This window comes from Rhinolophus sinicus, chromosome 8 (assembly GCF_057876585.1).
Source record: "Rhinolophus sinicus isolate RSI-liver-muscle chromosome 8, RSI-T2T, whole genome shotgun sequence".
NCBI lineage: Eukaryota > Metazoa > Chordata > Mammalia > Chiroptera > Rhinolophidae > Rhinolophus > Rhinolophus sinicus.
Window position 1 is genome coordinate 41,146,496 of NC_142508.1, and position 27,309 is coordinate 41,173,804.

Below are 27,309 nucleotides of genomic sequence, written 5' to 3' on the forward strand. Positions count from 1 at the left end.
AGAGCGCACTTCCGCTAACGCGAGGGGAGGGCGGGGCCTGGAGGAGAGGGCGGGGCGGGGCGGAGCCTGGAAGCTTTGTGCTAAGGGTGTGGGGCGTCTCCCGAGTCCAGAAGAAACAAGAACCCCGCGACTCAAAAACTCATCTTTATTGGGAAGACTGAAAAAACAACCAACCCCACCTTCATGGGGATGGAGGGCTGGGGATCTGCACCCTCGTCCCATATGTACACTCTTCAGAATCCTCCGGGAGAAGGTGTCCCCAATTGTGGGGGCTGAGGCAGCTTTAACAAGCTAGTGCACGGGAGCCAAATCCCTTTTCCCCTCCGGACTGTTTTCTCATTTGCAAAACAGGCTCAGGGGAAATCGGTGCCGCGCAGCTTCTCGCCGGTGCTGAAAACGTCCGATTCAGGATGAGAAGGTCGGGAGATCTGACCAAAGATGGTCCAAGGGGATGGGGGTGCTGGACATCCTGGTTGGGTTCGCACGGCCCTTTTCACCTTCCTCCCCACCCAGAGCTTCTCCTTCTCACCGCGGAGGCTACGTGGCCTCAGGCCCTGGGGACAGGAGGCCGCCCCCAAAGCCCGCCTCGCGGTACTGGTTGGGGAACATGTTGCTGCCCACAAGGCTGGCAGTGCCCCCGTCCCCGGGGATGGGAGACTGATATGAGTCCAGTGTCAGCGGCTCGGGGCCGGGAGGCTCCCCGACCGTGGCTCCTGCTACCCCGTTGCCCGGGACAGCGCTGGCGAGTGGCGGCGCTGGGGGCAGCATGTCCAGCATGGTGAAGAGTGTGGGGGCCGTGGTTTCATAGGGAAAGCCGTCGTCCAGGATGTCCGGGCCGCCAGGGGGCTCCAGGCCGGGCAGGGACACGGTGCCGGGGAAGAAGTCTGTGTCTGGCAGCAAGGCTGATGGTGGGAGGAACGGGCCTGCAGATATGAGGAGAGAAGGAAGTATGGTGGTGGGCTTTAGGGTCAACTTCTAGCCAGGTGCTAACTCGAATGTCCAGCCCCATGCTAAATGCATTATCAGCGTGGCCTTTAATCCTAAGGAGAACCAGGGCTGAAACCATGTTCCTGCAGTGCTGGGGAGTTTTCCCCACGAATGAGGAAGAAAAGGCTCAAAAGCCCTCTCCCCCCCCCCCAATATAGAGACAACCCAAAAAGTGAAATCTCCACTTTATGGGAGACCTGGGAGAAGTCATCAGTCCCCAAATTGGAAGGTAAAATGGTAAGTGTGATTATAGGAGAGTCTTTCTTTTTGAGACAAGACAAACCTCACCAGCAAAGGCTGATTATGCTTATCTCAAAAAGAGATACAGGGGGCTGGCACAGTGGCTCAGGCGGTTGGAGCTCCATGCTCCTAACTCCAAAGGCTGACGGTTTGATTCCCACATGGGCCAGTGGGCTCTCAACCACAAGCTTGCTGGTTCAACTCCCACATGGACCAGTGGGCTCTCAACCACAAGGTTGCCGGTTCAACTCCTCGAGTCCTGAAAGGGATGGTGGGCTCCGCCCCCTGCAACTAAGATTGAACAAGGCACCTTGAGCTGAGCTGCCGCTGAGCTCCCGGATGGCTCAGTTGGTTGGAGTAGGGGCTCTCAACCACAAGGTCGGGGGGTGGGAGATGAGGGTAAGGGGGATCGAATATATGGTGATGGAAGGAGAACTGACTCTGGGTGATGAACACACAATGGGATTTATAGATGATGTAATACAGAATTGTACACCTGAAATCTATGTAATTTTACTAACAATTGTCACCTCAATAAATTTAATAAAAAAAAAAAAAAAACCACAAGGTTGCCTGTTCGACTCCCGCAAGGGATGGTGGGTTGTGCCCCCTGCAACTAGAAACGGCAACTGGACCTGGAGCTGAGCTGCGCCCTCCACAACTAAGATTGAAAGGACAACAACTTGACTTGGAAAAAAGGCCTGAAAGTACACACTGTTCCCCAATAAAGTCCTGTTCCCCTTCCCCAATAAAATCTTTAAAAAAAAAAAAAAAGAGAGAGAGAGAGAGAGAGAGATACAGGGTTTCTGGGACTCTAGTTCCCAGACTCCCTTGCAGCTTGATGTGGTCATGTGACTAAGTTCTGATGGCTGGAATGTGGGCATGATGGCTGGAGCTGCGGCAGCCATATTGGACCATGAGATAGAAACTGTGAGTTGAAAAAGGCAGTCACTTGGTACTATGATGATCATGCAGCCAACAAACCATTCCTGGGCCACCTACCTCTGGGCTGTGTTTATGTGAGAGGAGAAATAAAGTTCTGTTCTGTTGAAGCCCCTGTTATTTTGGGGTTTGCTGTGAATACAGTTAAACATGATCATAACAAATGCAGTGGCATTCCTGATTTCTGGCAAGTTCCTAACATATGGGCACTAACTCTGTGCCAGCACTATGCTAAACAACTGTCACATCACCTCAATAAATTCTAGAAAGGACCCTGAGAGGTAGGGTTTCCATCTGATATGACAGATGAGTAAACAGGCGCAAAGACACCACACAGTGACTAAATTGTGGCCTCAGAATTCAAACCGAGTCTGATTCCAGAGAGCATGCTCCTAACCATTACCCAATAGTGCCAGGGCAGTTTTGCCCCAAGGCTGAGAGAGTGGGCCTTACACATTGGTAAACTGGAGTGATGAGGGGAAGTAGATGAATGGCCCTTGGCTGATGAGGAAGGGCTTCAGAGATTGGGGATTGAAGGCTGATGAAGTGGGCTAGGATTGGTGGTTGCTAGGGGCAGAACTGCTGGGCATTCATTGGTTACCAGTTACAGTGGGGTGTGGGGCAACAGGTGGTACTTGCATCCTCCAGGGTGGAACTGGCTAGAGTGGTCCAGGCTGGGCAGACTGAGTGGTTTGGTGGCTGGCTGGGAGCTGGGTGCCCTGGGGCAGTGGGCGTGTTGAGGACAACATTCCCAGAGCTAGTGGCAAGCCTCTGATGGCAATCAGATAGGGTTGGAGTTCATGGGAACAGGAGGCTGGCATGAGTTGAGGTAAAGGCAGGGGTAGAAGAGGCCAGAGGGTGGTTGGGCTGGAGACAGGATTTGAATTCAAGGTTGGCTGGCTCTGACAACCACCCCCGTTTATCCATGTACACTCCCTGCTACCTGTTTCACACCCATCATCATAAATCTGTACAGACTCCCAGATGCAACTCCCTGCTCCACCTGGAAGTAACTATGACCTCAGACAAGAGACACACCTCTCTGGGCCTCAGTTTCTTCACCAGTAAAACGGGGGCTGATAGGATGACAGCACCCACCTTGTAGGGTGATTGTACAGATCAAATGAGAAAATACACACAGAGCACTTATGGGCCTGTCATACAGTGTCTGTAAAATAAATGCATTAAATTTTAAAAGGCTAACAAGGTAGGTATGTGGTGAGACTTCAGGGGCACCTTAGGTTCAGAGAGGTGGAGCAACTTGGAGAAGGTCACACAGTAAGTAAATGGCCCAGTGGAGATCAGAACCTCCTGACTGTCCAGAACCGCTATTCCCATTTTATGTTGCTGGCTAAGTGGTGCATCACGGGCCTTGTGGGAGCTCTTGTGCAGCCTGAAGAGGCCCGAAAGGCAGGGCTGTAGTTCACCCTTGGCTCACCCCAGGGCACACAGCTGGGACCCACCTGAGCTGTGGCTGGGCAGGAAGTGGTCCAGAAAGGCCGGCTTTTTCCTCCGCCGCTTGCTCTCGATGCCGTGGGGATCTGAGGGAAGGCAGAGATGAGGACCCCTGGAATCCCAACAGCCCCTCCTCCCCAGCCTGGTGCAGGACCGGGCAGTGGGGTCAGTCATCCCCTCCCAGGGGAAGGGGCAGAAGGGACACACCAGAGCTGTTCAGCTCCCCAAGGACATCAGGCATCCCCCGTTTCCGCTTCTTGTCCACGCCGTAGCTGTCTGTTCAGGAGATATCAGGGACAAAGTAATCCATCAATAAAAACGATTGAGAATGAATTTTAGAGACCATTTAAACTTGAGGAGTGGTTCCAGTTCTTGGCCAACCAACTCCAATAGCTGTCCACATCTTAATCGGAATGAAACCCAAATCCACTTCTAGCCATACTTTGTTGTTCCTAGAATACCCTAGGCACCATCCTGCCTCAGGGCCTTTGTACCTGCTGTTCTAACTGCTTAACACATTCTTCCCCAACTCCCATCTCTTCCCTGGAGAACTACTTAGTCATCCTTTCATCCTCGGCTAAGCCGTCCCCTCCTCCAGGAAGCCCTCCCTGACCCCTAAGATTGGGTCATACGCCCCCTCTATGCAATCTGAATCCCCTGAGCAATTCCATCCCAGTCCTGCCCACTCTTGTTGCCACTATATGGGAATGGGTCTGTCCACCCACAGGACTATGAGAATCATGAGGGCAGGGCTGGGACTATTTGGTCACCCCTGTGGCCCAGCATTACCCAGCACAGGGCCAGGTATGAGCAGACACGATGAGGGGAAGAATGATTAAATCCTCCCAAAATACCTTGAGGTGGGTACTATTGTTAATTCCATTTTGCACAGGAGGAGACTGAGGTTCCGTGAGGCCTAGATCACACAGCCAGTAAGTAGCAGAGTTGGGATTTGAACCCCAGTCTGTGCAGCTCTGAGCCTGCATTCTACTTCTGCCTTTTCCCCTTTCCCCTCAGGGTCGCCCCAAGCAAGGCCAAAGACTTGGTCTTCGGGGTCGTGGGTCACCCTGGCTTGCTGTGGTTACCATGGTCCCGAGGCAGGTACGTGAAGGGCAGAGGCTCACTGCAGACCCCGTCGGTGAGCCGCTGCAGGAAGACGTTGACTGTCACAGGTTCAACAATCTCCAGGTCCTCGTAGGGCGGTGTCTTGAAGACGATGGCAATCTGGCGGTGCACATCGGCTTGGGAGAAGTCAGCCCGGCCTTCCCAGGAGGCCCTGCTGAACACCACCGATATATCCTCTGCAGGAAAGTGGGGACATCAGCTGAGCCAGGACACTGGCCCACCAGGCCCCCAACTCACTCAGTCTCCCCCAAAATCGATATTAATATTCCTAAGAATAAAACGAATCATAGTGACAGCTAACTTTCTGTTGAACACCTACTATATACCAGTCACTAAGTGTTTTATGAATTTTTATATTACCTCATTATATATTAAGCCAAAAGACAGGTAGAATTAATATTCCCACCACATCAGGGGGCCCCAAGACCACCGTCAGATTCAGTGATTCATGAAAAGGACTCACAGGACTCAGTATATAGTCACACTCAGCTCTCATTTATTACAGCAAAAAGATACGAAGCACACTCAGGAAAGGGAAAAGGTGCCTGGGGCGAAAGCCAAAGGAAACCAGGCTCAAGCTTCTAAGAGTCCTCTCCGAGTGGAGTCACATAGGACACACCAATTCCCCCCAGAAACAAACTGTGACAACACACACAACATGCTGTCTATCAAAGAAGCTCCTTAGAGACTCAGAGCCCAGGGTTTTTTATTGGGGGCTGATCACCTAAGCACCCTCTGCCTGGCACATACCAAAATTCCAGACTCACAGAAGCTAAGCCAGTGTTCCACACAAACCGGATTGCTCATACAAACAGTGTAGGCACAGTGAGCCACTCTTATCAGTCAGGGCCTGCTGGGAACCCTCTCAAAATACAAATTCCCAGAAGTCAGCCAAGGGCCAACCTTGTGTAAACAGGCCTTTCAAAGGGTAACAGTCTCAGATCTGCTATGTTAACTCTTTTCTACACAACCACTTTAAAGATGGGAAAACCGAGGCATGGAGAGGTTAAGACACTTACTCAAGGTCACACAGCTGGTAGGAAATAGTCAGAATTCAGTATACTACTCCGCCTGCTACTTCTTTTTTCTTGTTTTATTGCATTGCCTCTCTCATCATGCTCACACTACATACTGAGGCTTTATATGTGTCAGACACACATAGATTGCCTCTAAGTCACACAATAACCCTACGAAGTAGGTACTTTTAGGAGCCCCATTATATAGAGGAGGAAACAAAAGCACAGAGAGGTAAAGTCACTTGTCTAAGGTCACACAGCCAGCAAGTGGTAGAGCCAAGATGGGAATCCATGCAGACTAGAGTTCTTCACTAGCAGCTCTGCAAGGGCTTGGAGAAGTTATGTGATATCTCTAGGCCTAATTTCCTTATCCTACCAGAAAAAACCCACAGTACCTATTTCACAGGATTTAGGAGGATTAACTCCATGGAAGGGGCTTAGCCCAGGGCTTAGGGTATAATAGGTGCTCAGTCCATGTTAAGTACCGGTGTTCCTATTAGCATTATGCAGAGGACTCGCTCCAGGCCTGGCACTCAGAAAACCTTCAATTAGTGCCAATTCTTTGTAGTGTATGTACTTCTTATGTAATTGGGATCCGGGGTCATCCTACCAGTGACACATTTTAGGGATGAGGAAATGGAGGCGCAGGTGGGGAAGTCAACTACTTGCGATCAACCAGTGAAGGAAGGATGGACCAGGACTCACACCTGCCTCCAGTCATTCACTCACGCCTGGAACGGTTACCTGCCCCCCCCCCCCCCGAAGTCCCAGCCCCCTAACAATCTCCATGGCCTTCCTCAGATCTCAGCTCACATGTCCCCACCTCTGGGAAGCCTTCCCAGATGCCTGGACCATGACTCGTCTTCGGTTGTTCAATTTCAGCAGTTTATCTTCTTCCCTCAGCATTATCCACGTTGATCATTTGTATCTCTTTCCTTACCTCCCACTGAACTGAGAGCCCTGTGAGGGTAGGGCGGGGGCCTGTCTGCCACTGCTGCTGTCCCAGCACTGCCCAGCACAGGGCACGGCACAGAGGAGCCACCCAAGAACCATCTGCTCATTCATTCAACATTTTATAAGACCCTCCCACTCCTGGGTATATACCCAAAGAATTAAAGACAGTGTTCAAACAAAAACTTGTGCACAAATGTACATAGCAGCATTAGTCACAATAGGAAAGACATAAACTACCTAAATGCTCAACAACAGACGAATGAATAAACAGAATGTGGTCTCTCCATACAATGGCATAGTACTCAGCCGTACAAAGGAACGAAGCTACAGCAGGGATGAACCTTGGAAACATCGTGCTGAGTGAAAGAAGCCAGACACAAAGGACACATATTGTAGGATTCCATTCATATGAAATGAGACTAGACAAATCCACAGAGACAGAAAGCAGATTAGTGGTTGCTAGGGGCTGGAGGGGGAGGGAACAGGGAGTGACTACTCAGCGGGTACGGGGTTTCTTTCTGAGATGATGAAATTGTTTTGGAACTAGATAGTGGTGGAGGCACAACATTGTGAATATACTAAATACCACTGAACTGTACACTTTAAAATGCTTAAAATGGTTTTTTGGTTGTTTTTTTTTTTAAAAAAAGAGTGAACCTTGTAGCCAAGGTTTTTCTCCTGAGAATCTCACGTGTGCTTGGTCGTCGACTGTGGTGCTTCTGAGGACCCAGCAGTTCATCAAGACAATGCCAGGTCCTGCCCTGATGACCCAGTGAGGGAGACAGACCTTAAGTATATAATTACACAACCTGGGGCTGTGGCAGGTTCTCCCACTTTCCTCCCCTCTTGCTGCCCTCTTACCCCATTGGCCTCACTGTTCCTCCAAAAACCAGACCTGCTTCTGCCTCAGGGCCTTTGCACTTGCTGTTCCCTCTGCTGGAACACTCTTCCCCAGACAGCCACACAGATCCTTCATGGCTTCAATGCCATCTCCTGAGTGGGGTCCTTCATGGTCCCCCTAAGTAAAACTGTGCCCCACAACCCCTCCAGCCATTCTTCTCTATCTCCTTTCTCAGTATAATTTTTCTCCAAATACTACCTTTTCACCATCTTCCTGAAATTTTTTTCAACACTCTATTATAATTTTTCCTCCCAGAAGAAATGATGAACAACAAAGACTGCTTGGATTCAAATCCTGTCTCTTCCTGCCTAGCTGTGTGACCTTGAGCAAGTTACTTAACCTTTCTGTGCCTCAGTTTCCTCATCAGTAAAATGTGTATTATAATAATAGGCTCTTCCTCATAGAACTCTGAGGTGATTAGATGATCTAATGAATGATGCGTGCAACGTGCTTACAACAGAGCTCGACATATAGTAAGAGCAAGATAAATTAGCTCTTTATTACTGTTGGTGGTGATGTTATTTAAAATAGAGTAACATGATAGAAAACGCAAAGGATGCAGAAAAGATATACACAGTAAAAGGGAAGGCTCCTTCCTGCCTTTTCTGCAGATAGGCAATCCTGAGTGGAAGTTTTCTTTTTTAAACGCTATGTGAAGAAAGACCATTTGAGCAGACGTGAGTGACATGGAGATGTTTCTCCTGTCCTCTGCTTTCTTCCTCCACAGACCTTATCACAATCATCATAAAGCGTTGATTTGTGCAACTCCACCATTTTAGTATCAGAGTCTCCCAGACAGTGAGCTTATGATGGTAAGGCCTGCCTGGCATTGAGCGTGGGCCAGCACGGATGGCCCTCCATCTTTGTATGTGAATGAGCGAGTGAGTGACGCAGTGAGCGAATGAACCAGTCGGCTCTGTCTGACTCCAAAACCAGAGTTTCAGATCCTTCTACTCCATTGCCTCTGTTAGCCAGCTCCGGCTCACCCGCTCACCCTCCTGGGCTCCCTGGCTACCCCCTCAAGTTGCCAGACCCCCCTTTGCCCGCTTGCTGCCCCTGGCCCCTCACCTTTCTGCACCTTGTCACATAGCAGGTAGAGCTCCTCGCCACCCGTACATGGCCCGCTCTCCTTGTTAATTCGGCAAATCCGCAGTTCGGACGTGTTTGTGGACTCTGGGAAGGAGCAAGAGGAAGAAGGAGTAAGAGGGAGAAGAGAATTCAGTCATCAAATCCCTACCAGGTGCCCCGTGGGTGCCCACCAGGGCTGTGGGGAGGTGGGAAATGGAGATGCCAGGGGGGCCTGACCCTCATGGAACCCGTGGTCTGGGTGGTAAAAGAAGATGCTCAGACAAGAAGGGTTAATGGACAATCACAAGTCCTCATGCTGAGGTTGGTGAGTGTCTGGCCAAAAGGGAGCCCCTCAGACCCCAGGGAGGGTGGGCAAGGGCAAGGGTCAGAGACAATTCTCAGATGGAGGTTAATGGCCTGAAATCTGTAGTGGACACCTATTGTTTTGCCCATCTAGCAGTTCTGGCCCTTCTTCTGTTAACAGGCCCCCAATTTTCTCCCGAGGGACTATCCTCCCATCTAAGTCACGGGTTTGATTGGGTGGGGCTGAGACCACTCCCTAGCTCAGCATTGATCGTGGGCCCCAGACCCAGCCAATGAGACTATCACCTCCTTCTGACCACAGCTGATTGGTCAGAGAGGAGCACATGACCAAAACCAGGCCAATGAGAGACAGCCCTGAGACTTTGAGCAAAAACATTGGTTAAGAGCAGCTCTCTTTGGGAGTGGGGGAGAGGTGCTAAGCTGGTCGCACACAGTCATGTTGCTCCTGCCTGGGAGGGCACTGCCAAGAATGACTCTAACATGGAGGATGCGTAGCTGAGGGACGGAAAGAGACAGATCCCCAATGACATCTCTGAGGACCTGGATGCAGCCAGACCCGGAGCACTGTGCTACTTCTGGATTCTTTTAATTACTGGAATAAACAAATTCTATTTTTCTCTTTCAGCCCATCTGAGTTGGGATTCTATCACTTGCATCCATAAAAGCCTTGAATGAAATAGTATCCTTCCCCATTTTGATGCTGTGGTATTCACTGTAGGCTTGCTAAAACCTACCAGCCATTCCCAATCCCCTCTTCCACACCTGCACTCCTCTATAAAGGATAAGAAACCTAAATACTTGCTTTCCCAGACTCCCCTGCAACTAGGGGGTGGCCATGGGACCAAGTTCTGGTCAATGAGATATAAGCAGAAGTCTCCCAGGGGCACTATGGGGAATACATTATTTTGTCTATCAAAGAGAGAACTACTACTACTCATGCTGCCTGTTCCCTAGGACTGCCTAGTACAGCTGTACAGGTTGTACATTCTACAACACTAGGAGGCCTGTTGCCATTGGCTACATAGTAAATGCTGACCCCTGGAATTGGGCAGTGTACCGCCTGCACACCATACATGGTGACAGTGCCCATCATGCCTTGAATATAGACGTGATGTCTGGAGCTGTGGCAGCCAGCTCATGACTATGAGGGAAAAACAAAGAGAAGCACAGAGCTGCTGAACCGGTGCCCCGATACTGCTGAGCAGCTGAATCCACAGGAACAGACTTCACAAGTGAGACATATAAAAATAAAGGATTCACTATTAGTTTGTGCCCTTGCATGTGGGGCTTTCTGGTCCCTGCAGCCAAGGACAATCTATGGACACAAAACCCTGACTCACTCTTGTCATAGACGGGCTCAGAGAGCACGGGGTCCATCTGGCGCATCTGTCCCTGCTGGTCCCTGTAAGAGGCCTGGAAGCAGATCCTCACAACGTTCATATCCACCTCCTGGTGGTTCTTCAGGGACCCCGCTGTGGGAGACAAGAGGGAAAGCTGAGTGAGGTGTGGGTGGAGAGCCTGGTGGGGGGACGGGACAGAGAAGGGCTAGGCTGGAGGAGATGGTGGGGCCCTGAGAAGGTGAGGAGATGGGGCAGGCAGAGGGGAGAGGGGTTTGGGGAACAAGATGATCAGGCTGGGCACAGAGACTCACCATTGTAGGGGTCAATGCCGAGCTGGATTTTCCGCTCAATGGCGGCCTCGATCTCCTTCTTCCTCACACACTGGATGCCCAGGTTGTTAAAGCTGCGTGGGGGGAGAGAAGGGGATAAAGGAGGTACTCACAAGGGGGCAGGTGTGGCCCTAACGCACAGGAAGGCTCCAGCAGATGCTGCCTCAGGGCTCACAGACTCGGGCTGAGGTGTCCCGGGCCCAAGGGTCCCAGCTTTGGGGGGGTGTCTGAGGTTTGAAGCTCTCAGGGGTGTCAAGGATCTTTGAGAGAACCTAGGAACACCCCTTATCTTTTCCACATGACAACACTGACCAACTTCAATTGTAAGAAAACTACCAATTAAACACCAATGCAATGCCAATTTTTTTTTAACTCATCCAAACAGCAAAGATTAAAACATTTGCTAATACCCCCTGCTGGTGTGGTTGTGGAGAATCAGGTGCTCTCACCCATTGCTGGTGGGGCTGTAAAGTGCTCCAGCAATTACACATTAGAGGATGATCTGGCAGTATTTATTCATTCCACAAATATTTTCTGAGCACTATTGTGTGCCAGGCATGTGCTAGGCGCTGGGGGATACAGCAGGGAACAAAGAGACTAAATGTATAAATCACTAAAAGTATACATGTATACCCTTGGAGCCAGCAATTTCATTTCTAGGAATTTATCCTAGAGAAGAAATGATATACACAGAAAGCCATTCACTGCAGCACAGTTAGTCATAGAGCCTTAGGAGATGGGAACCATTGTAGGTGCCTGTGAATAGGGGACTTGTTCAAGTACGCCATTGTGTACACCCACACATCGGAATACGATGCAGCCAGTAAAAAGGATAGGGCAGCTCTAAATGTTCTGATAGGAACGATCTCCGAGATGTACTTACTGGAACACAAAAATGTGATGCAAGTGTCTGCTACCATTTATAAGGGGAGAAAAAAATAATTATGCATAAACAATATATCTATGCATAGCATATTTTTAATTGCCTCCAAGAAGGGGCACTGGTACCTGGAAGACCAAAGAAGGAAGGACATTTATTTTTCACTGCCCACCCTTTCTGAACCTTTTAATTTTTTTTGTATTAAAAACATGTACATGACAAAGTGAGAGAAAGAATGGGCCTTGCAGTTAAGTCAGGTCTGGAGTCAAATCCCAGCTCTGCCATTGGCTACCTGCATGTCTTCACTTCTCAGAGCCTCAGTTTCCTCCTCTACAAAATGGGGATAACTATAATGTGTGAATGTGTGTGGGGCAGGGCTCCAGGCCTGGGGAAGACCCCCACCACCCCCAAGCCTCAGTTTCCCCATCTAGGAAATGCAACAGGGAGAGTCTGGCTAAGCTGCCCCCTGCCCTAAGGTTCTCCAGGGTGATGCTCAGCCTCTCAGAATCGCCATGACCAAGGGGGAGGGGTGGGTACCTGTGCCGGGGGCTGACGTGAGGCCGGAGCCGCACCCTGCAGACGCCGTCAGTGCAGTCTTTCCCCACGAGGCTGTGGGGGTGGACTCGGTGAGGCCAGTCCTTCCACACCAGGCAAGCGGTCACCTCCACCTCCCGCAGCCCTCCACAGTCCCGGAGCTGCAGGAAAACAGGTGCTCTTTTGGGGGTCCCATCGCAGATACCTGCACCCATCCAAACTCCCTGTGGCCTCCCTGGGTAGCTCCCCACCCTTCTCCCCCCAGGATGATGTTAGGTATTTGCCTAAGACCCCTCTGAGATCCTAAACCTGGGGCTTCCAACCTGTGGCCTGAGGGCCTTATAACGTAACGGCTGCCCCATGGAGGTGCTTCCTTTGGCCACTCAGACTTTTACAAATTGGAGGCACACAGGGTCTCCAAGCATGGCCAACAGATAACCTGCTAGCGACCAGAGGAGAAAGGTGCCTTTACAGCGGAGAGAGCTGGTGGACACCACTAACCAGGTGATCGATGTCAGCTTCACCAGTACTGGACCTAAGTGACTCAGGCACCCCCATGGCTGGGAAGGACTCAACATCACTGCTGTGACAGCCCCCCAGCAGGGCATCGTCTGAATTTAACAGTGAGGAAACACCAGAAAAACCCAAATTGTGGGTCAAAAATATCAGTGTCCTAAAAAACAATTAAAAGATGGGCATCATATTTTTGGTTACGGGAAAACAAATAATGTGTTTTGATCTGGTTGGTAATTCCACAGTTTATATGTATGTAAAAATTCATAGAGCTGTAAGAGTTGCTCTTAATATATAGGTATATATGAAGATAAAGTATAACTTAATATATAGTTAATATAAATTTAATAAAATATTAAATTTATATTAACTTTATATTCAAAGTTAATTTAATTATTAAAATATAAACTGAATTGAATAATTACAATTAAATTTAAATTTTCAAAATTAAAAGTTTACATTTACTAATTATAATTGTAATATAAATTTTATTTTAAGATCAAATATAACTTAAATATAATCCAATTTTTAAAAAAGGAGAGACTAAAGAGACATGACTACCAAATGTAACATATGATCTTGATCAGATCCTGGATTGAGGGGGAAGAAACAACTATAAAACATATTTTTGGGATGACTGGGAAATCTAAGTACGGACTCTATATTAGATGATATTATGGAATTGTTAATTTTCCTAGGGGTACCAACGGTATTGTAGCCGTGCAGGAGCTTATTCTTAGGAGATGCACACTGAAGCATCTAGAAGTGGCATGATATCTACAAATCAATTGCAGATGGTTCAGCAAAAACAACAGGTGCATTTGTGTGTGGGCACATGTGTGTTTGTGTGTGAGTGGAGAGAGAGCGACAGATGAGGCATAATGTCAACCAGTAAATATAGGTGAAGGGTACACAGGTAGGTGCTTACTCTACTATTCTTTTAATTTTTCTATTGATTAAAATTTTTCACCCAAACTCATCAAAATGTGTACATTAAGGGTGACTGGTTAGCTCAGTTGGTTAGAGAGGTGGTGTTAATAACAACAAGGTGGCGGGTTGGATCCCCGCATTGGCCACTGTGAGCTATGCAACCCTTAAAAAAACAAAGACACAACCCTATCTCAAAATGTATACATTAAATATGCATAACTTTTGTATATCAATTATACCTCAATGAAACTTTAAAAAACTAGAAAACAGTAAGAAAAATTTTTTTTTTATAAATGCTGGGAAAAATTTGGAGCCTACATTTAAAAGGTATGAGAGACATGTTTTTCTAGATTTCCAGATTCATCTTTTTAAAAAAGAAATTGTGGCAACCGGGGCTGAATTCCTGTTCAGCAGCCACAGGCGGCGGCGGATAAAAACCAGCCCCTTTACACGATGGGCCCAGACCCACGCGGCGACTTGGCTTTCTTGGGTTACCCTCTGGGATCCTGCTCTGAATTTCAAAAGCCGGTGCCTATGAAATAATGGACCAGTGCGGTTCAGTGGGGGTAATACTGCCCTCTAGCGGACGTTCGGGATACTGGGGGCGATTTGGGTTGACACTGTGACGAGGACCCTCAGAACGCAGTAGATGCGGCCAGAGATGCTACACAGCCTACACACCAAGGACAGTCCCACACAAGTCCTGCAAGACTTCTGAACGTCCCGTCGACACTCATGTCAGTGACAAACCTGTTGAAAACGATCACAGTCCAGAACCTAGCACTGTTTTACATATATAGTATTTTTTCCCATAATTTAAAATATGCTGAATTTGCAAGGATTATAGCCATCATGTTAACTGAAAGAAAACTGGATGTTGTCTAGACTGAGAATTGTGTGACACTTCAGTAAATCCCATCACTAACAGCAACCCTGGGTGTGTAGCATTTAAGTCACCAACTCCACCAGGCTAAGTGAGGCTGCATTCGTGGCCACTGTATTAATGAAGTCAAAAGCAATTCTCACCTTCATTATGGTTCCCTGGGGTTGTGCCTGAGCATTTACATACTGAAAAAAAGTGCTTATTATGCTGTATTATTTTCCTTTTATTTCTCCTTCATACTAAATTTAGGGCATTATGGATTCTGGGGACGATTGTGAGAAGTCGGTATGATTATCTGTACATTTCATTGAGTCGATAGGATTAAAACCATGTATTTAACCAGCTCTTTGTAATATTAGGAGATTCTGAAGCGCTCAGGGTCAACACTCTCAGAATTCATGAAGACACAGGCCTGAAAGCTTTTCATCTTTGAGATGTCACACAAGACGATGGACACATTATACCTTTGAGTAAACCAAACCTGGAACAAAATCCATGCTCTACCACTGGCCATCTGTGTGATAAACCTCTCTGGACTTATTGTCCTTAACTATAAGATGGGTATCATTAAGTACCTGGCAAATAGGAGCATTTAGTAAATGGCAGTAATTATCAGAGTAAACTTGCTGTGTGCCCCTGAGCAAGTAACACACCCTCTCTGAGCCTCTGTTTCCTCCTCTAAAAGATGGAGATGAGAAACCTGAATCCAGATTCAGAAACAGGTCATCCCCTATTGTTGGGCCTTTTCTGTTAACTCTCTGAAATCAAAACGAACACCGAGCCAAAATAACTGCCTGAGAAGACTTAGAAATAAAAGGCTGAGGAAAACACAGCCTACAACAATCACCCCACAGATAACTGACTAATTACAAAGGGAAAGCTGTACCTTTACAAAGGAGAGGCCTGGTGGTCACACGTTATGGGCTGAATTGTGTGTCCCCCAGATTTATATTTAAATCCCTAACCCCCAGTATCTCAGAATGTGACTGTATTTGGAGACAGATCCTTTAAAGAGGTGATTAAGTTAAAATGACACCATTAGGGTGGGCCCTAGTCCAATCTGCCTGGTATCCTTATAAGGAGAGGTAATTTGGACACACAAAGAGATACCAGACAAGTGTGACATAGAGGAAAGACCACGTGAGGACACAGCGAGAAGGGGTCCACCTGCAAGCCAGGGAGAAAGGCATCAGAGGAAACCAACCTTGCCGATACCTCAGTCTTGGACGTCCAGCCTCCAGAACTGTGAGACAATCAATCTCTGTTGTTCGAGCCACCCAGTCTGTGACATTTTGTTATGGCCGCCTGAGCCACCTAATACACTACCTTAACCACGGGACCCGACTCAGCATCACATACCAGAGCAAACAGCCACCCCAGGTCCTTTGATGGGAGACACTGAGAAGGCCACAGCATCACCACTGGGGTATTCCCGCCAAAATGAATAATCTGATCTAATCTGGAAACAGCCAACAAACCCAGAATGTGGGACGTTCCACAAAACATCCGTCCTGTTTTCCACAAATGACCACATCTCGAAACAGAAAGATAGACTGAGAAACTGACCCAGATCAAAGGGCAGCAAAGCCAGCTGCCTTAGCCCAGTCATGCCCATATAATAAGATACCATCAACTGGGTGGCTGATAAACAACAGAAATTTCTCACAGTTCTGGAGGCTGAAAGTCCAAGAGCAAGATGCCAGCATGGTTGGGTTCTGGTGAGAGTTCTCTTCTGGGGTGCAGACTGCCAATTCCTCCCTGTGTCCTCACATAGTCTGAGGGGCAAGTAAGCTCTGTGGGGTCTCTTTATAAGAGCACACATCCCATTTACGGGGGCTCCACCCTCATGATCTAATCACCCCCAAAAGCTCCACCTCCTAATACCACACACTGGGGGTTGGGATTGCAACATATGAATTTGGGGGAGTGTAGGGGGGACACAAACATTCAGACCATAGCAAGACCTGACAACTAAACGCAACATGTGATCCTGGACTGGGTATTAAACAAGCAAACAACAGCCATAAAGGATATTTTGGGGACAACTGGAATAATTAGAATATGGACTTAATATTAGCTAATAGACTTGTACAAATATTAAGTTGCTAGAGTGTAATAATGGGATTTAGACTCTATAGGTCCTACATGTAGGAATATGTCCTTGTTCTTGAGAGATACACGCTGAAACATTTTGGGTGAAGTATTATCATATCTCCGACTCACTTTCCAATCTCTCTCTATAAATGTCTATGTAAAGATAGAGAGACACACACATAAAACCAATGCGGTAAAAGGAGGATGGGTGTTCATAGTGCTATTCTTGTCTATTTTATGTAAGTTTATAAATTTTCCAAAAGAAAAAGTGGAGGCATGAAGTTGAAAAAATCTCCTATCAAATGGAAAAAACAGGCAAAATGCTTAAAGATAGATAAGGGGCCATGATTGCCTGTCAATGCACCACACTTGCCCCATGCCTGAAAATCCAGTGACTGGGAATACACATTTCAAAGGACATCATCCTTTTAACCAGCATGTCTGGCTGACTATAGGCTGCTTTTGGCCACAATACCTGGAGCCAAATCAAACACAACTATAACAATCTAGCTGTGTAAAGGGAGCAGCAGCCAGTGCTACCATAGTGTCTTGGGGGCCGGAGCTTCATCCCCATTTTACAGACGAAGAAACTGAGGCCAAGAGAAGCACTGGACTTGCTTCAATTCACACAGCTGGTGAGTGGCAGAGCCAGGACTCAAACTCAAGTATTCCTGACCCTAAAATCCCAACTTGTTAGGGAAGGACAGGGTTGCTCTGCTAATCCCCCAAATAAAGCCAGGAGTACAAATCCCACGAAGGGAGAGGAAGGCAGGAGACCTCACACGAGGGAGTTCAGACCTGCTGCAAGACTCAGGGGAGGCATCCCTGCGGTGAGCTGAGGCCTCATGGGTGAGTAGGAGGTGACCAGGGTGCAGGAGAAAAGCACGCCAGGCAGGAGGAACAGCATGGGAAAGGCTAGGTAGATGGAAGGTGGCGAGTGTGGAGGGCCTGGTGGGAAATGGGCAGCAGGAGCCAGACAATGAGAGATCTTGGAAGCCTAGGAAGGAGCTTGGGCTTCCTCCTGAGGGCACTGGGGAGCCAAGGGAGGGTTCTGAGCAGGGGAGAGGAGCAGATGGGTAATTTAACAGGACCCCTCTGGCTGCCTTGTGGTGGGAGGAGTCTGGGAGCTGGTGACCAGGGAGGAGGCTGGATATCAGGGGAAAGCTGGGGCTAGGATCTGGGGCAGTGGAATAGTTAGTACACAATTCAGATTCACTAAACATTTGGGCAAAGATCCAGAAGCACATGAAGGCTCCGTATTGGGGAGGAGCAAGGAACCAGGCCTCTCTGGCACCGCTGGGAGAAACAGTCGTGGATACAACCCAGGGAGGGCAATTTGACAATATCTATCCAATTACCTTTGACCAGCAATTCCACTTCCAGAACTTATTTGAGTGACACACATGAAGGAAATAATAGATGAACTGAGTTGTTCTCTACAGCCCTGCTTGTAGTGGTGGGAAACAATCTAAATGCCCACCAATAGGAGACTGAACAATAAATTACCACATGTCCACACAACAGGATACCATGGTAAAGAGAATAAAGCAGCTTCATACATGCTGATGTGAGCTGAGCTCCAAGATCTATTCTTAAACTTAAAAATTTATTCTTAAATTAAAAAATGTCCCAATAAACCCACTGTGAGTGAAAATATCATTAAGTTGAAAATGTATTTAATACACCTAACCTTCACAGCTTAGCCTGGCCTACCTTAAATGTGCTCAGAACACTTACATTTAGCCTATAATTGGGCAAAATCGTCTAACAGAAAGCCTGTTCACGTGTTGAATATCTCATGTAATTTATTATGCGTACAGCTTTCGCATTATTATAAAGTCAAAAACATCGTAAGTCGAACCAGATGGTAAGTCTGGGACCATCTGTATATATGTTTTGCTCCTCTCTGCGTACAAAGAGGGGGATAGTATATGTATGTATATACTTGCCTATATGATCATGAAATACTTCTGGAAGGATACTGCTAACAATGGTTACCTCTAGGGGAGAACCAGCCCACAGGTTCTGGGGAATTTTTGTTCATTTTAACTTAATTCAAATTCTGTTAATATGAATCTTTACATTTTTGAACATTTTAACCACATCATATGATTCAAAAATTTAAAACAAAATAAAGATGCATATAGTTTAAAAATCTTACCTGTACCTTATCCATTAAACACTCCTCCCCAAAAGTAATTCTATTAATTTAGTCTATTAATTTTTAATAGAATTAAAAATTAATTCTAAAATTAATTCTATTCAAAAATTAATTCAAAAATTAATTCTATTAATTTTTGTCTTTCCTTCCAGAGTTTCTTTATGTACGTATTCGCAAATACAAATATGAAGTGTTATTTTTCCCTCTTTTAACACAATAGTATAATATTCCAAGCAGGGTTCTGCGCCTCAGTTTGGACGGGGAGGATTATTAGTGTGTCCTGGAGAAACTTCCACATCAGTACCCAAGGGAGTCTTCATTTAAAAATTTTTCTGTATTAACTATAGTTATTTACACTTATCTGCACACATACACAGATATATTTGTTACATCTGCATAGACTTCTGATGTGTGGATGTTTACTGATTAGTTGACCAGTCTCTTACTGATTAACATTCAAGTTTCCAAGTCTTTTCTATATAAACCAGGCCGCAGTGGATAACCTTGGACCTCCCTCTTTGAGCCCAGATGCAGGCATAGCTACATGATAAATTCCTAGAAGTGGATCGGCCCAGCCTAAGCGTGATGATGATGATGATGATGATGATATTAGTAGCTCATCTCTATTGAGCACTTAACAGTTGGAGGTCCTTAGCATATATAATTAACTCATTCACTCCTGCCAACAACCCCAGCTGGTCGGTTATTATTATTATCCCATTTTGCAGAGGAGGAAACTGAGACAAAAAGGGACTGAGTAACCTGTCCAAGGCTGCACAGCTAACAAACGGCCGAACAGGGATTCGAGAGCAGGCAGTCTGATTCTTAAGGCCTCGCTTGTGAACCAGGAAGCTACCCTGCCTTAACAGGCAATGATAATTTGGGTCAATACTGCCAAATTGCCGGGAAGAAGGCTTTTCTTTGAGAGCTCTTTTGAATTTGAGGCTAAGTGATAGTATTACCAGCTCCAACAACAGCAACAGTAATAATAATAACCACCATCAAATACATTAATAAATACATGCATGTGAATCTTGGGGGTGGGGGAAGCGCGAGCCCCACGGGCCGCGGGCCTCACCTCGATGGCGGGCAGCGTCTTGCTGGACTCAGTGCTTCTCTCCCCGAGGATGCTGCCGGCCGAGCGGCCCTCGCACTCGTAGCGGAAGCGCATGCCGCGCTGCTTGGGTTGCTCGGTGATGACCAGATGCGGCCTCGGCCCGGACCCCGGGGCCGGGGCCCCAAGCCGGCCCAGGGGGCAGCCCCAGGGCGGCGGTGTGACCGGGGGCGCCGCGGGGCCCAGGGTAACGGTACTCAGGGAGGCCGCCCCGCGAGACACCAGGCGCGGCAGCCCTTCGCCCAGGCCCGGCGGCGCCCCCTCCAGGCCGAAGCCGTTCTCCTTGATGTACTCGTCGATGATCTCTGCGGGAGAAGCAAAAAAAAAACGGGAGTAAGGCCGGTTATAAAAGAAAAGGCTTGGAGACCCCAGACCCGTGCCGTCCTTGCCTTGTCCAATCCATTCATTTCAATCTAGACATTTCTTGTGGGCCGAATGCAGGGGCGTCAGCTCCGAACACAAAAAAGCCCTTGCCGTGCTTCTCGCAAACAGCACCCCCTAGTTCTTGAGGCCAGAAACCCGGGGGGAGAGGGGAGCGGTCTGGTTTCCCTCCTGCACCCTCACGTCCCCTTGGCTCCGTAATAGCACCACCAACCACCAAATGCTCAATCTGGAAGAGTGTGCATCTGTATTAGCTGCTCATGAACCTACGTCTACAAGTCCCGTCTGTGACTTTCTTCTGCCTCTATCTCAAGTGTATATTGACATTCCCATCGCTTCTCTCCGTCCCCACTGCCTCCACCGTGGTCTGCCCTCCCTGACTTCCATCTGAACCTCTGCCCCTGCTCCAGTCTGTCCCCTGCATGCAGCCAGAGGGATCTCATGTCAGACCCTGTCCAGCAACTGGCAGAAGCCTCCAGCGCCTTCCATCTCCCTTGGAGTCAAAGTGAACACCGTTTCCATATAAAACCAACCCTCTCCAAGCTCCATTCATCTCAGAAATAAAACAAAAACAAAACCCCCACCGCACCTGATCTTGGCCACAGAGCCTGTGTGCACTGGCCCCTGCTGTCCTGGGCCCGCCACCGTCCCTCTTACCCTGATCCAGTCTTTTTTCTGTTGCTGGCGCTCTTCAGGGTGCTGTACTTGCTCCCCCGGCTGCCTGTTCCATGCTTCCCCCTTTTCACGCCCTGCTGGCCCTTTCTCATCCTCCCATCTGAGCAGAAATGTCACCTCTTCAGAAAGGCCCCATCTGATGTCTTCCTCAAGCCATCTCTCCCTCTTTCTCTTTATTTCCTTCCCAGCCTTTAGCCCTTATTCCTTTTCCTACTGTCTCCCCCACTAGAATGTCAGCTCTAGGAGGGCAGGGACTTTGTTTGGTCTGTGGCTGAATGCTCAGTGCCTGGCAGGTGGCAGGTGCTCAAAACAATTCATTGCAGGAATGAACATTAGTAGTAATAGCGACACTAAAGGCAGATGACATACCATGTTTCCCCAAAAATAAGACCTAGCTGGACAATCAGCTCTAATGTGTCTCTTGGAGCAAAAATTAATATAAGACCCAGTCTTATTTTACTATAAAACCCGGTCTCATATAATTAAATAAGACCCGGTTTTATACTAATTTAAGACCGGGTCTTATATTAATTTTTGCTCTAAGAGCAAATAAGACCTAGTCGGACAATCAGCTCTAATGTGTTGTTTGGAGCAAAAATTAATGTAAGACCCGGTCTTAGTTTACTATAAAACCCGGTCTTATATAATACAATAATGGGTCTTATATTGTATTATACAATAACGGGTCTTATAGTAAACTAAGACCGGGTCTTATATTAATTTTTGCTCCAATCGATGCATTAGAGCTGATTGTCGGGCTCTTATTTTCGGGGAAACAGGGTATGTGGAATCTTGCTAAGTGTCATGCATTGCTAATATCTTAGGAACATGACTTTGTTAAAATCCCCCAACAGTCCTGGAAGTCACACTGACCCTCTCCCCAACCCCCCAACAAGGAAAACCAAGCTCGCTGTCTGTCAGCATTTGGACTCCCCAGCCTCCCCTCAAACCTGCCATGTGATACTCACCCAATTCATCTGTGGAAGGAAGAGAGAGAGAAAGAGAAAGGTGAGGTCCAGTAAGTGATCAAGACTTTTATCTTTTAAGACAGATTCCCCACCCATATCCCATCTGGGTACCCTCCCCCCTCCGACATCCGACATCCTGGAAAACTGGGCGCTGACTGCCTGGGGTGCCAAATCCTAGCACCCATCTCCCCCTCTTGGGCTACCCTCCCTTTAACTCTCAATAGTGGGGTTCCAGGGTCAGGGTCCCCTCAAATGCCTACCAAAAAACATTTAGGCTAGGGATTATAAAGTGTTGAGAATTTGAGGAAAAGCCAAGGGTCTTATTACCAGGGGAAAAATGAACCCAAGATTCTAAACAAAATGCAGGGGTGTTCCCTCCCTACAGCCCACCCAGAGGTCACTGGCTGGTGTCTGAAGATCCCAGGAAGCCAATCCTCCACCTCCAGGCAGCTGCCCACTCTGCATCTAGCCCTGTCCCCCGTCGGTGTCCACCCACCATCCTGGATTTGTCCCCGCTTCCTGAGGAGGGAGTAACCGTAATGCTGGGGAAGCCCTGATCACCTCTTCAGGAAAGCTCAGACCTAAAGGGGCTGTGGAGAAACCAAAACCAACCTCCCTTCATGCCACAGACAGGACAAGGGGAAACCTAGAGGGAGCGAGCCTGGAGTCACACAGCAAGGGAGGGCAAGCCAGTCCCAGACGCCCCACCTAGGGTTGCCCGCGCTGGCGCTGGCCTCAGACACCGACCAGCGCCGCTGCCAGACCTGTCCTCCTCCTCCACTCTCAGGGAGTGGCTCCTGACAGCCAGACCTTTGCTCGTTGGAAAACAGTATTCCTGCACCCCTTATCTCATGCGATCTGTGAAGTCAACAGGGTGGGGAAGACACCCTCACTTGGTAGATGGGGACACTGAGGCTGGGAGAGAGGAAGGGACATGCTGTAGATCACTAGCAGGGCCAATTTCAAGTCACTTCAACTTGGAAAACCCTTCTTAGGCAATCTGTGCTGGATGACCTGGGGACCCAAAGACAGGTTAGACTTTGGGCCCTCAAGGAGTTCCACCTACGACGTAGGGAGAAACTGAGGCCTGGGCAGCAGTGGCCAGAGCTTTGGACTGCCTCAGTTCAAATTCTGGCTCTGCTACTTGCTAGCTGTATGGCCTTGAGCCCATTATGTAACCTGTTTGTGCCTTGGTTTCTTCATCTATAAAATGGACACAATAATAAAGCCTGCCTCGTTGGGCTGCTGTGAAAATTAAATGAGCTAATACTATATGGGAAGCACTAGAACTGCTGCAATAGTAGATGCTACACAAATGCTGGCTGCTCTTAAAGAAGATGTTGGGGGACATTATTTTATGGACTTCCCCTCTCAAGGCCTCAGCTGGTATGACTATAAAATGGGCATGTTGGAAGATGTGGTTTCAGAGCACGGAGTGTGGAGTCACACAGATGTAGGTTTGAATCCCAGCTGTCACTCACTGGCTGTGTGGCCTGGCGCATGTTGCTTAACCTCGCTCAGCTTCCTTCTCTATAAAATGAAGTCTGAGCTCCTATTTCAGGCATTAACGTGAGAATTCAGGATCACACAGGAAAATTGCTTAGCACAGGGTGTGACCACTTTAGGTCTTCCATAAAGCTTAGCTAATATCAGTATCTAAAATCCTCTTTCAGCCAGGAAATATTGGGAACTTCCTCTCCTTATTCAGAGCTCAGCTCAAATAACACCTCGCACTCCACCTCCCAACCTCCCACGCAGACTTGCTGCCATCCAGGAGCAGCCAGGGCAGGCCACGCTTGAGGAGATGTGAGAGCAGAAAGCTAGCTGTCTTTCCTGCCTCAGGGCCTTTGTACAGGTTGGTCTCTGCCAGAATGCTCTTCTTCCAGTTCTCTGCATGGCCTCCTCCTCTTCTTTCAGTTCCCTGCCCAAATGTCACCTCCTAGATAGGTCTTCCCTGACCACTGTACCCCAGGTAGCCCCCAGAATCCCCACTGCAGTCACTTACAGTTAGATGTTTTGTTTTATCATTTATATGGGATGATTGGGATTTTACATTACTTTACGTTACAGTGATTCATATCTGTCTCCTCTAGTAAGTACCACAGAGTGGGGAACATGTCTGCCCCATCCCCACTGTACACCCAGGGCCCAGTATGTATCTGGCCCAACAAAATGAGAGAAATTTTCCCTCCCACTCTATCTAAGCAGGCCTCCCATCCCCACCCTGCTAAGTGATGTTATTGACCCCAAGATTTCTTTATAGCCTTTATCACATTTTATAATTTAATTATTAGTTTATTGTTTACATGTCTGCCTCCACATCTAGGTAAGGAACCCCATGAGGGCAGAGTCAAGGCTGTCTTAGTCACTGATGAGTCCCCAGCACTGCCCAGTACCAGGCCAGGTGCAGAACAGGTACTCAATAAATATTTATTGAATGGATGACATCAGAAATTAATCTCAATTGAAACCAAAGATCTAGGTCTCAGACCAGAAAAGTCTCAGCCTTGTTCCTGCCCAGAACCAGTGCTTGAGAAGTACCTGTCCCAAATACCACCTCCCACCTTTCAACACCCCCCCAACTCACAGACCTGTGAGAGAACCCACAGAGCCTCCTCCACAGCCAGGCCAGCACTTCTAGGGGCCATCCCAAGATTCTACCTCCAGAGAGAGGCTCAGACGCAGCCTTCTGGGGCCACTGAGTTTTCATGTGGACTCACCCCTAACCCTCCAAATCTCAGCACATTTATAAGAGAGAGGATGTTGTCATTTGGCCATGATTCTGCATTTCTTTGGGCAGCACTGAATTTTGGATGGCACAGGCTGAGGGACTGTATAACTAGTGGTTCTCAGCATTTCTTGGTAAGTTGTTAGAAATGCAAACTCTCAGAACCCATCGTAGACCTATCGAATCAGAAACTCTGGAGATGGGGCCCAGCAATCTGTTTTAACAAGCTCTCGAGGTGACTCCGATGCACACAAAGGTTTAAGAACCACTGTTACAGACTGCCTAATAATAATAGTTATTATTACTGTATTATATTATTATTATACCGCTAACAGTTAACATTTATTGAGCTGTGTGCCAGACACTGCTTTGAAAATTTACCTGTATCAGATCATTGAATCCTCTGGATCCCCTAAAAGGGAGGTGCTGATATTATGCCCATCTTACAGATGAGGAACACTGAAGCCCAGAGAGGGGAAATGACTTGTAGGCATTCACACAGTGAGGGGGAGGGGGTGGCACCAGAATGTAAATCCCAGCCCCAAAGCCAGAGATGGAGAGTTTTACTACCACGGTGAATCTCTATAGAGGACTCCCCTTAGAATGTGAATAGGTGCTTAGTTTTATCCAGCGCCTAATTACCTGGGAGGTAGGGGCATCTGGAACCCCCATCTCAACCAGCAGGGAGGGACACCGTCAAGGAAGCTCAGGTGGATCTCGGTGAAACCCCCAGACAGAGGCCTGTCCAATGGAGTCCCCCCTTCCCCGTCCTGAGTGTGCAGGTGGGCAGGAACTGTGGAGGGCTGCTCACCTGTGGTCCTGGAAACGGCCAGAGAGAGCGAAGACAGGTCCGTGGGCCCTGCAGGGAGGGAGGCAAGTCTCAGGAGATGATGGGGATCCCACATAATCTCTCAACCCTACCCCCTTCCTCCCCTGGTACTGTGCCTTTGTCGCCCAAAGAGTCTGGCCTTCCCTCCTTACCTAACTCGTGGACTGGTCCCCTTGTTTTTGTCACTCACCCCACCCTTCATCACACTCAGTCCCCGCTCCTTCATTACCTAAAGGTCGGACCCGGAGAAGCCCTTCTCAACTTGTTAGGAAAGCCACCGTCCCCTTCATTCTTTTGGGGTCAGACCCTATCCCTTCACTTTTTCAGTGTCAAGCCTGTCCCTTTCTCCTCTCAGACCACTACTCTCCGAGGCAAACCCCACCCACTCTTTCTTCTCTGAGCCAGACCCCGCCCTTCTTCCAGAACAGGCCCTCCCTCTTCTCTCCACCAGTCAGGCCCCGCCCCTTCTCTCTTTAGGAGTCTGCCCTCGCCCCCTACTTTCGCCCAGGCCCTGCCCCTTACTCTGAGTAGGAAACTGCTTCCTTCTTGGAGTCAGGCCCCGCCCCTCATGTGAGCCAAGCCCCTCCTTTTTTGCCCTCTCAGAGTCTGGCCGGGTCCCTACCCCTCAGAAGCAGCTCCCAGCCCCACCCCTCCCGGAGTCGGGCCCCGCCCCCTTATTTGCCTCAGGGTCAGGCCCCGCCCCCTCCTCACTCTGTAGTGGGACGCCTCTCTCTTACCTTGCATCGGACCCCGTCACCATCCTCTGCCTCCTTCCTTCCCTCTAATACAGTGTCCCCAAAACCCTCACACTCTCCCCGCAAAACCCCTAGACTCCTGTAGGAACCCCCAGACTAGTCCGGGTCCCCCAGAACCCTCGCATCTCCAGTCCCGCCACAGACTCCTCTCCTGAACTCCAGCCTGGCCCCGCTTACCCAAGGCCCCCAGCTCCGGCGCAGTGGACGGTCTGGCGACGCGGCGACTCGGCATGGCTCGACCAGTGGGGACGGACGGCCCAGAGGCCGGCCCAGACCAAAACACACACGAGGGCAGGCCGGTGGCCAGGCAGCACAGTCCAGCGGACGATTGCGGGTCGGGCGACCGGCGCAGGGGCTGGGGCCGCAAGCCGGGCAGGACGCGCGGCGCCCGGGGCTGCGGGGGGCCGCGGGCCGGGCCGGGCGAGCGGCGGGCGGGGGCGGGGCAGCGGAATTCCCCGGCGCCGCGGGCCTGCGGGCTCATTGGCTTGCACCCTGTCGTGACGTCACGCAAGGGGAACGGGAAAACCCCCACGCGTCACGTGATTGCGGGGGCGGGGCCGGCCGGGAAGAGGAGGCTGGGCTCTCGGGAGGGGCCTGCGCTGCTGGCCATAGAGCTCTGGCGGAGACAACTAAGGCTTGCTTAGGGCCACTCACGCCTACCTACGGATCAAGTCGGGGAAACTGAGGCCCGCACGCAGGTCCGCCAGCGGAACTTGAACCTGTTGTTTCTCTGGCTGGAAGGGAAGCTTCGGGATCAGAGGTTGCCAGGTCTCTACAACCGTCATTGATAATAATGATCTTTACGAAGCCTCCATGGTTTCTCTGCACCTCGTTTACAACTGTAAATTGGGAGTGAAGATACTTAAACGTTTAAAGCTAGACTGTTAGTTCTGGGATATGTCTGTTTTGTTCCTTGCTGTATCCCCTGCTCCTGGCACAGCGCCTGCAGAGTAGGTTCCCAGTAAATGTTTACTGAATGAATGGATGGATGTGTTATTCCTCCCCAACAACCCCTTCAAGTTTCCTAACAGCCCAAAGCATTTGAAGATCCAAGGCTCAGCAACTGAGTCTGGGAATGATAACAGTGTAGCCCCAAAGTACATACTGAGCTGTGTGCCTGACCCCTGAGCAAAGAGTTTACCTGGGAGCCTCACAGATGCTTCAGACCTTGCGGTAACATCAG

General features: G+C 48.8%; 1 protein-coding gene across 1 annotated transcript; it reads right to left on the reverse strand.

Annotated features, from left to right (window-relative positions):
• Positions 1 to 131: 131 nt before the first annotated feature.
• Positions 132 to 26,579, reverse strand: RELB (RELB proto-oncogene, NF-kB subunit). Its single transcript, XM_088800113.1, has 12 exons — positions 26,304 to 26,579; positions 25,354 to 25,401; positions 21,815 to 21,823; positions 19,755 to 20,095; positions 12,099 to 12,256; positions 10,664 to 10,755; positions 10,353 to 10,484; positions 8,689 to 8,793; positions 4,710 to 4,925; positions 3,832 to 3,900; positions 3,633 to 3,710; positions 132 to 923 (listed from the first exon to the last, which is right to left on the reverse strand). The coding sequence occupies exons 1-12, from the start codon at positions 26,356 to 26,358 to the stop codon at positions 538 to 540; spliced, it is 1,689 nt and encodes a 562-aa protein (XP_088656239.1). The 5' UTR covers positions 26,359 to 26,579; the 3' UTR covers positions 132 to 537.
• Positions 26,580 to 27,309: the final 730 nt, after the last annotated feature.

What these genes read in the sequence shown, in the direction of transcription:
- RELB (XM_088800113.1), bottom strand. Translation starts at nt 26,358, where the DNA reads ATGCCGAGTCGCCGCGTCGCCAGACCGTCCACTGCGCCGGAGCTGGGG. An exon ending in TGAGCCCGTCTATGACAAGA is followed by an intron (nt 8,794 to 10,352) that starts GTGAGTCAGGGT and finishes GCTCCTTCCCAG; the next exon opens with AGTCCACAAACACGTCCGAA. An exon ending in ATGTGACAAGGTGCAGAAAG is followed by an intron (nt 4,926 to 8,688) that starts GTGAGGGGCCAG and finishes ACTTTCCTGCAG; the next exon opens with AGGATATATCGGTGGTGTTC.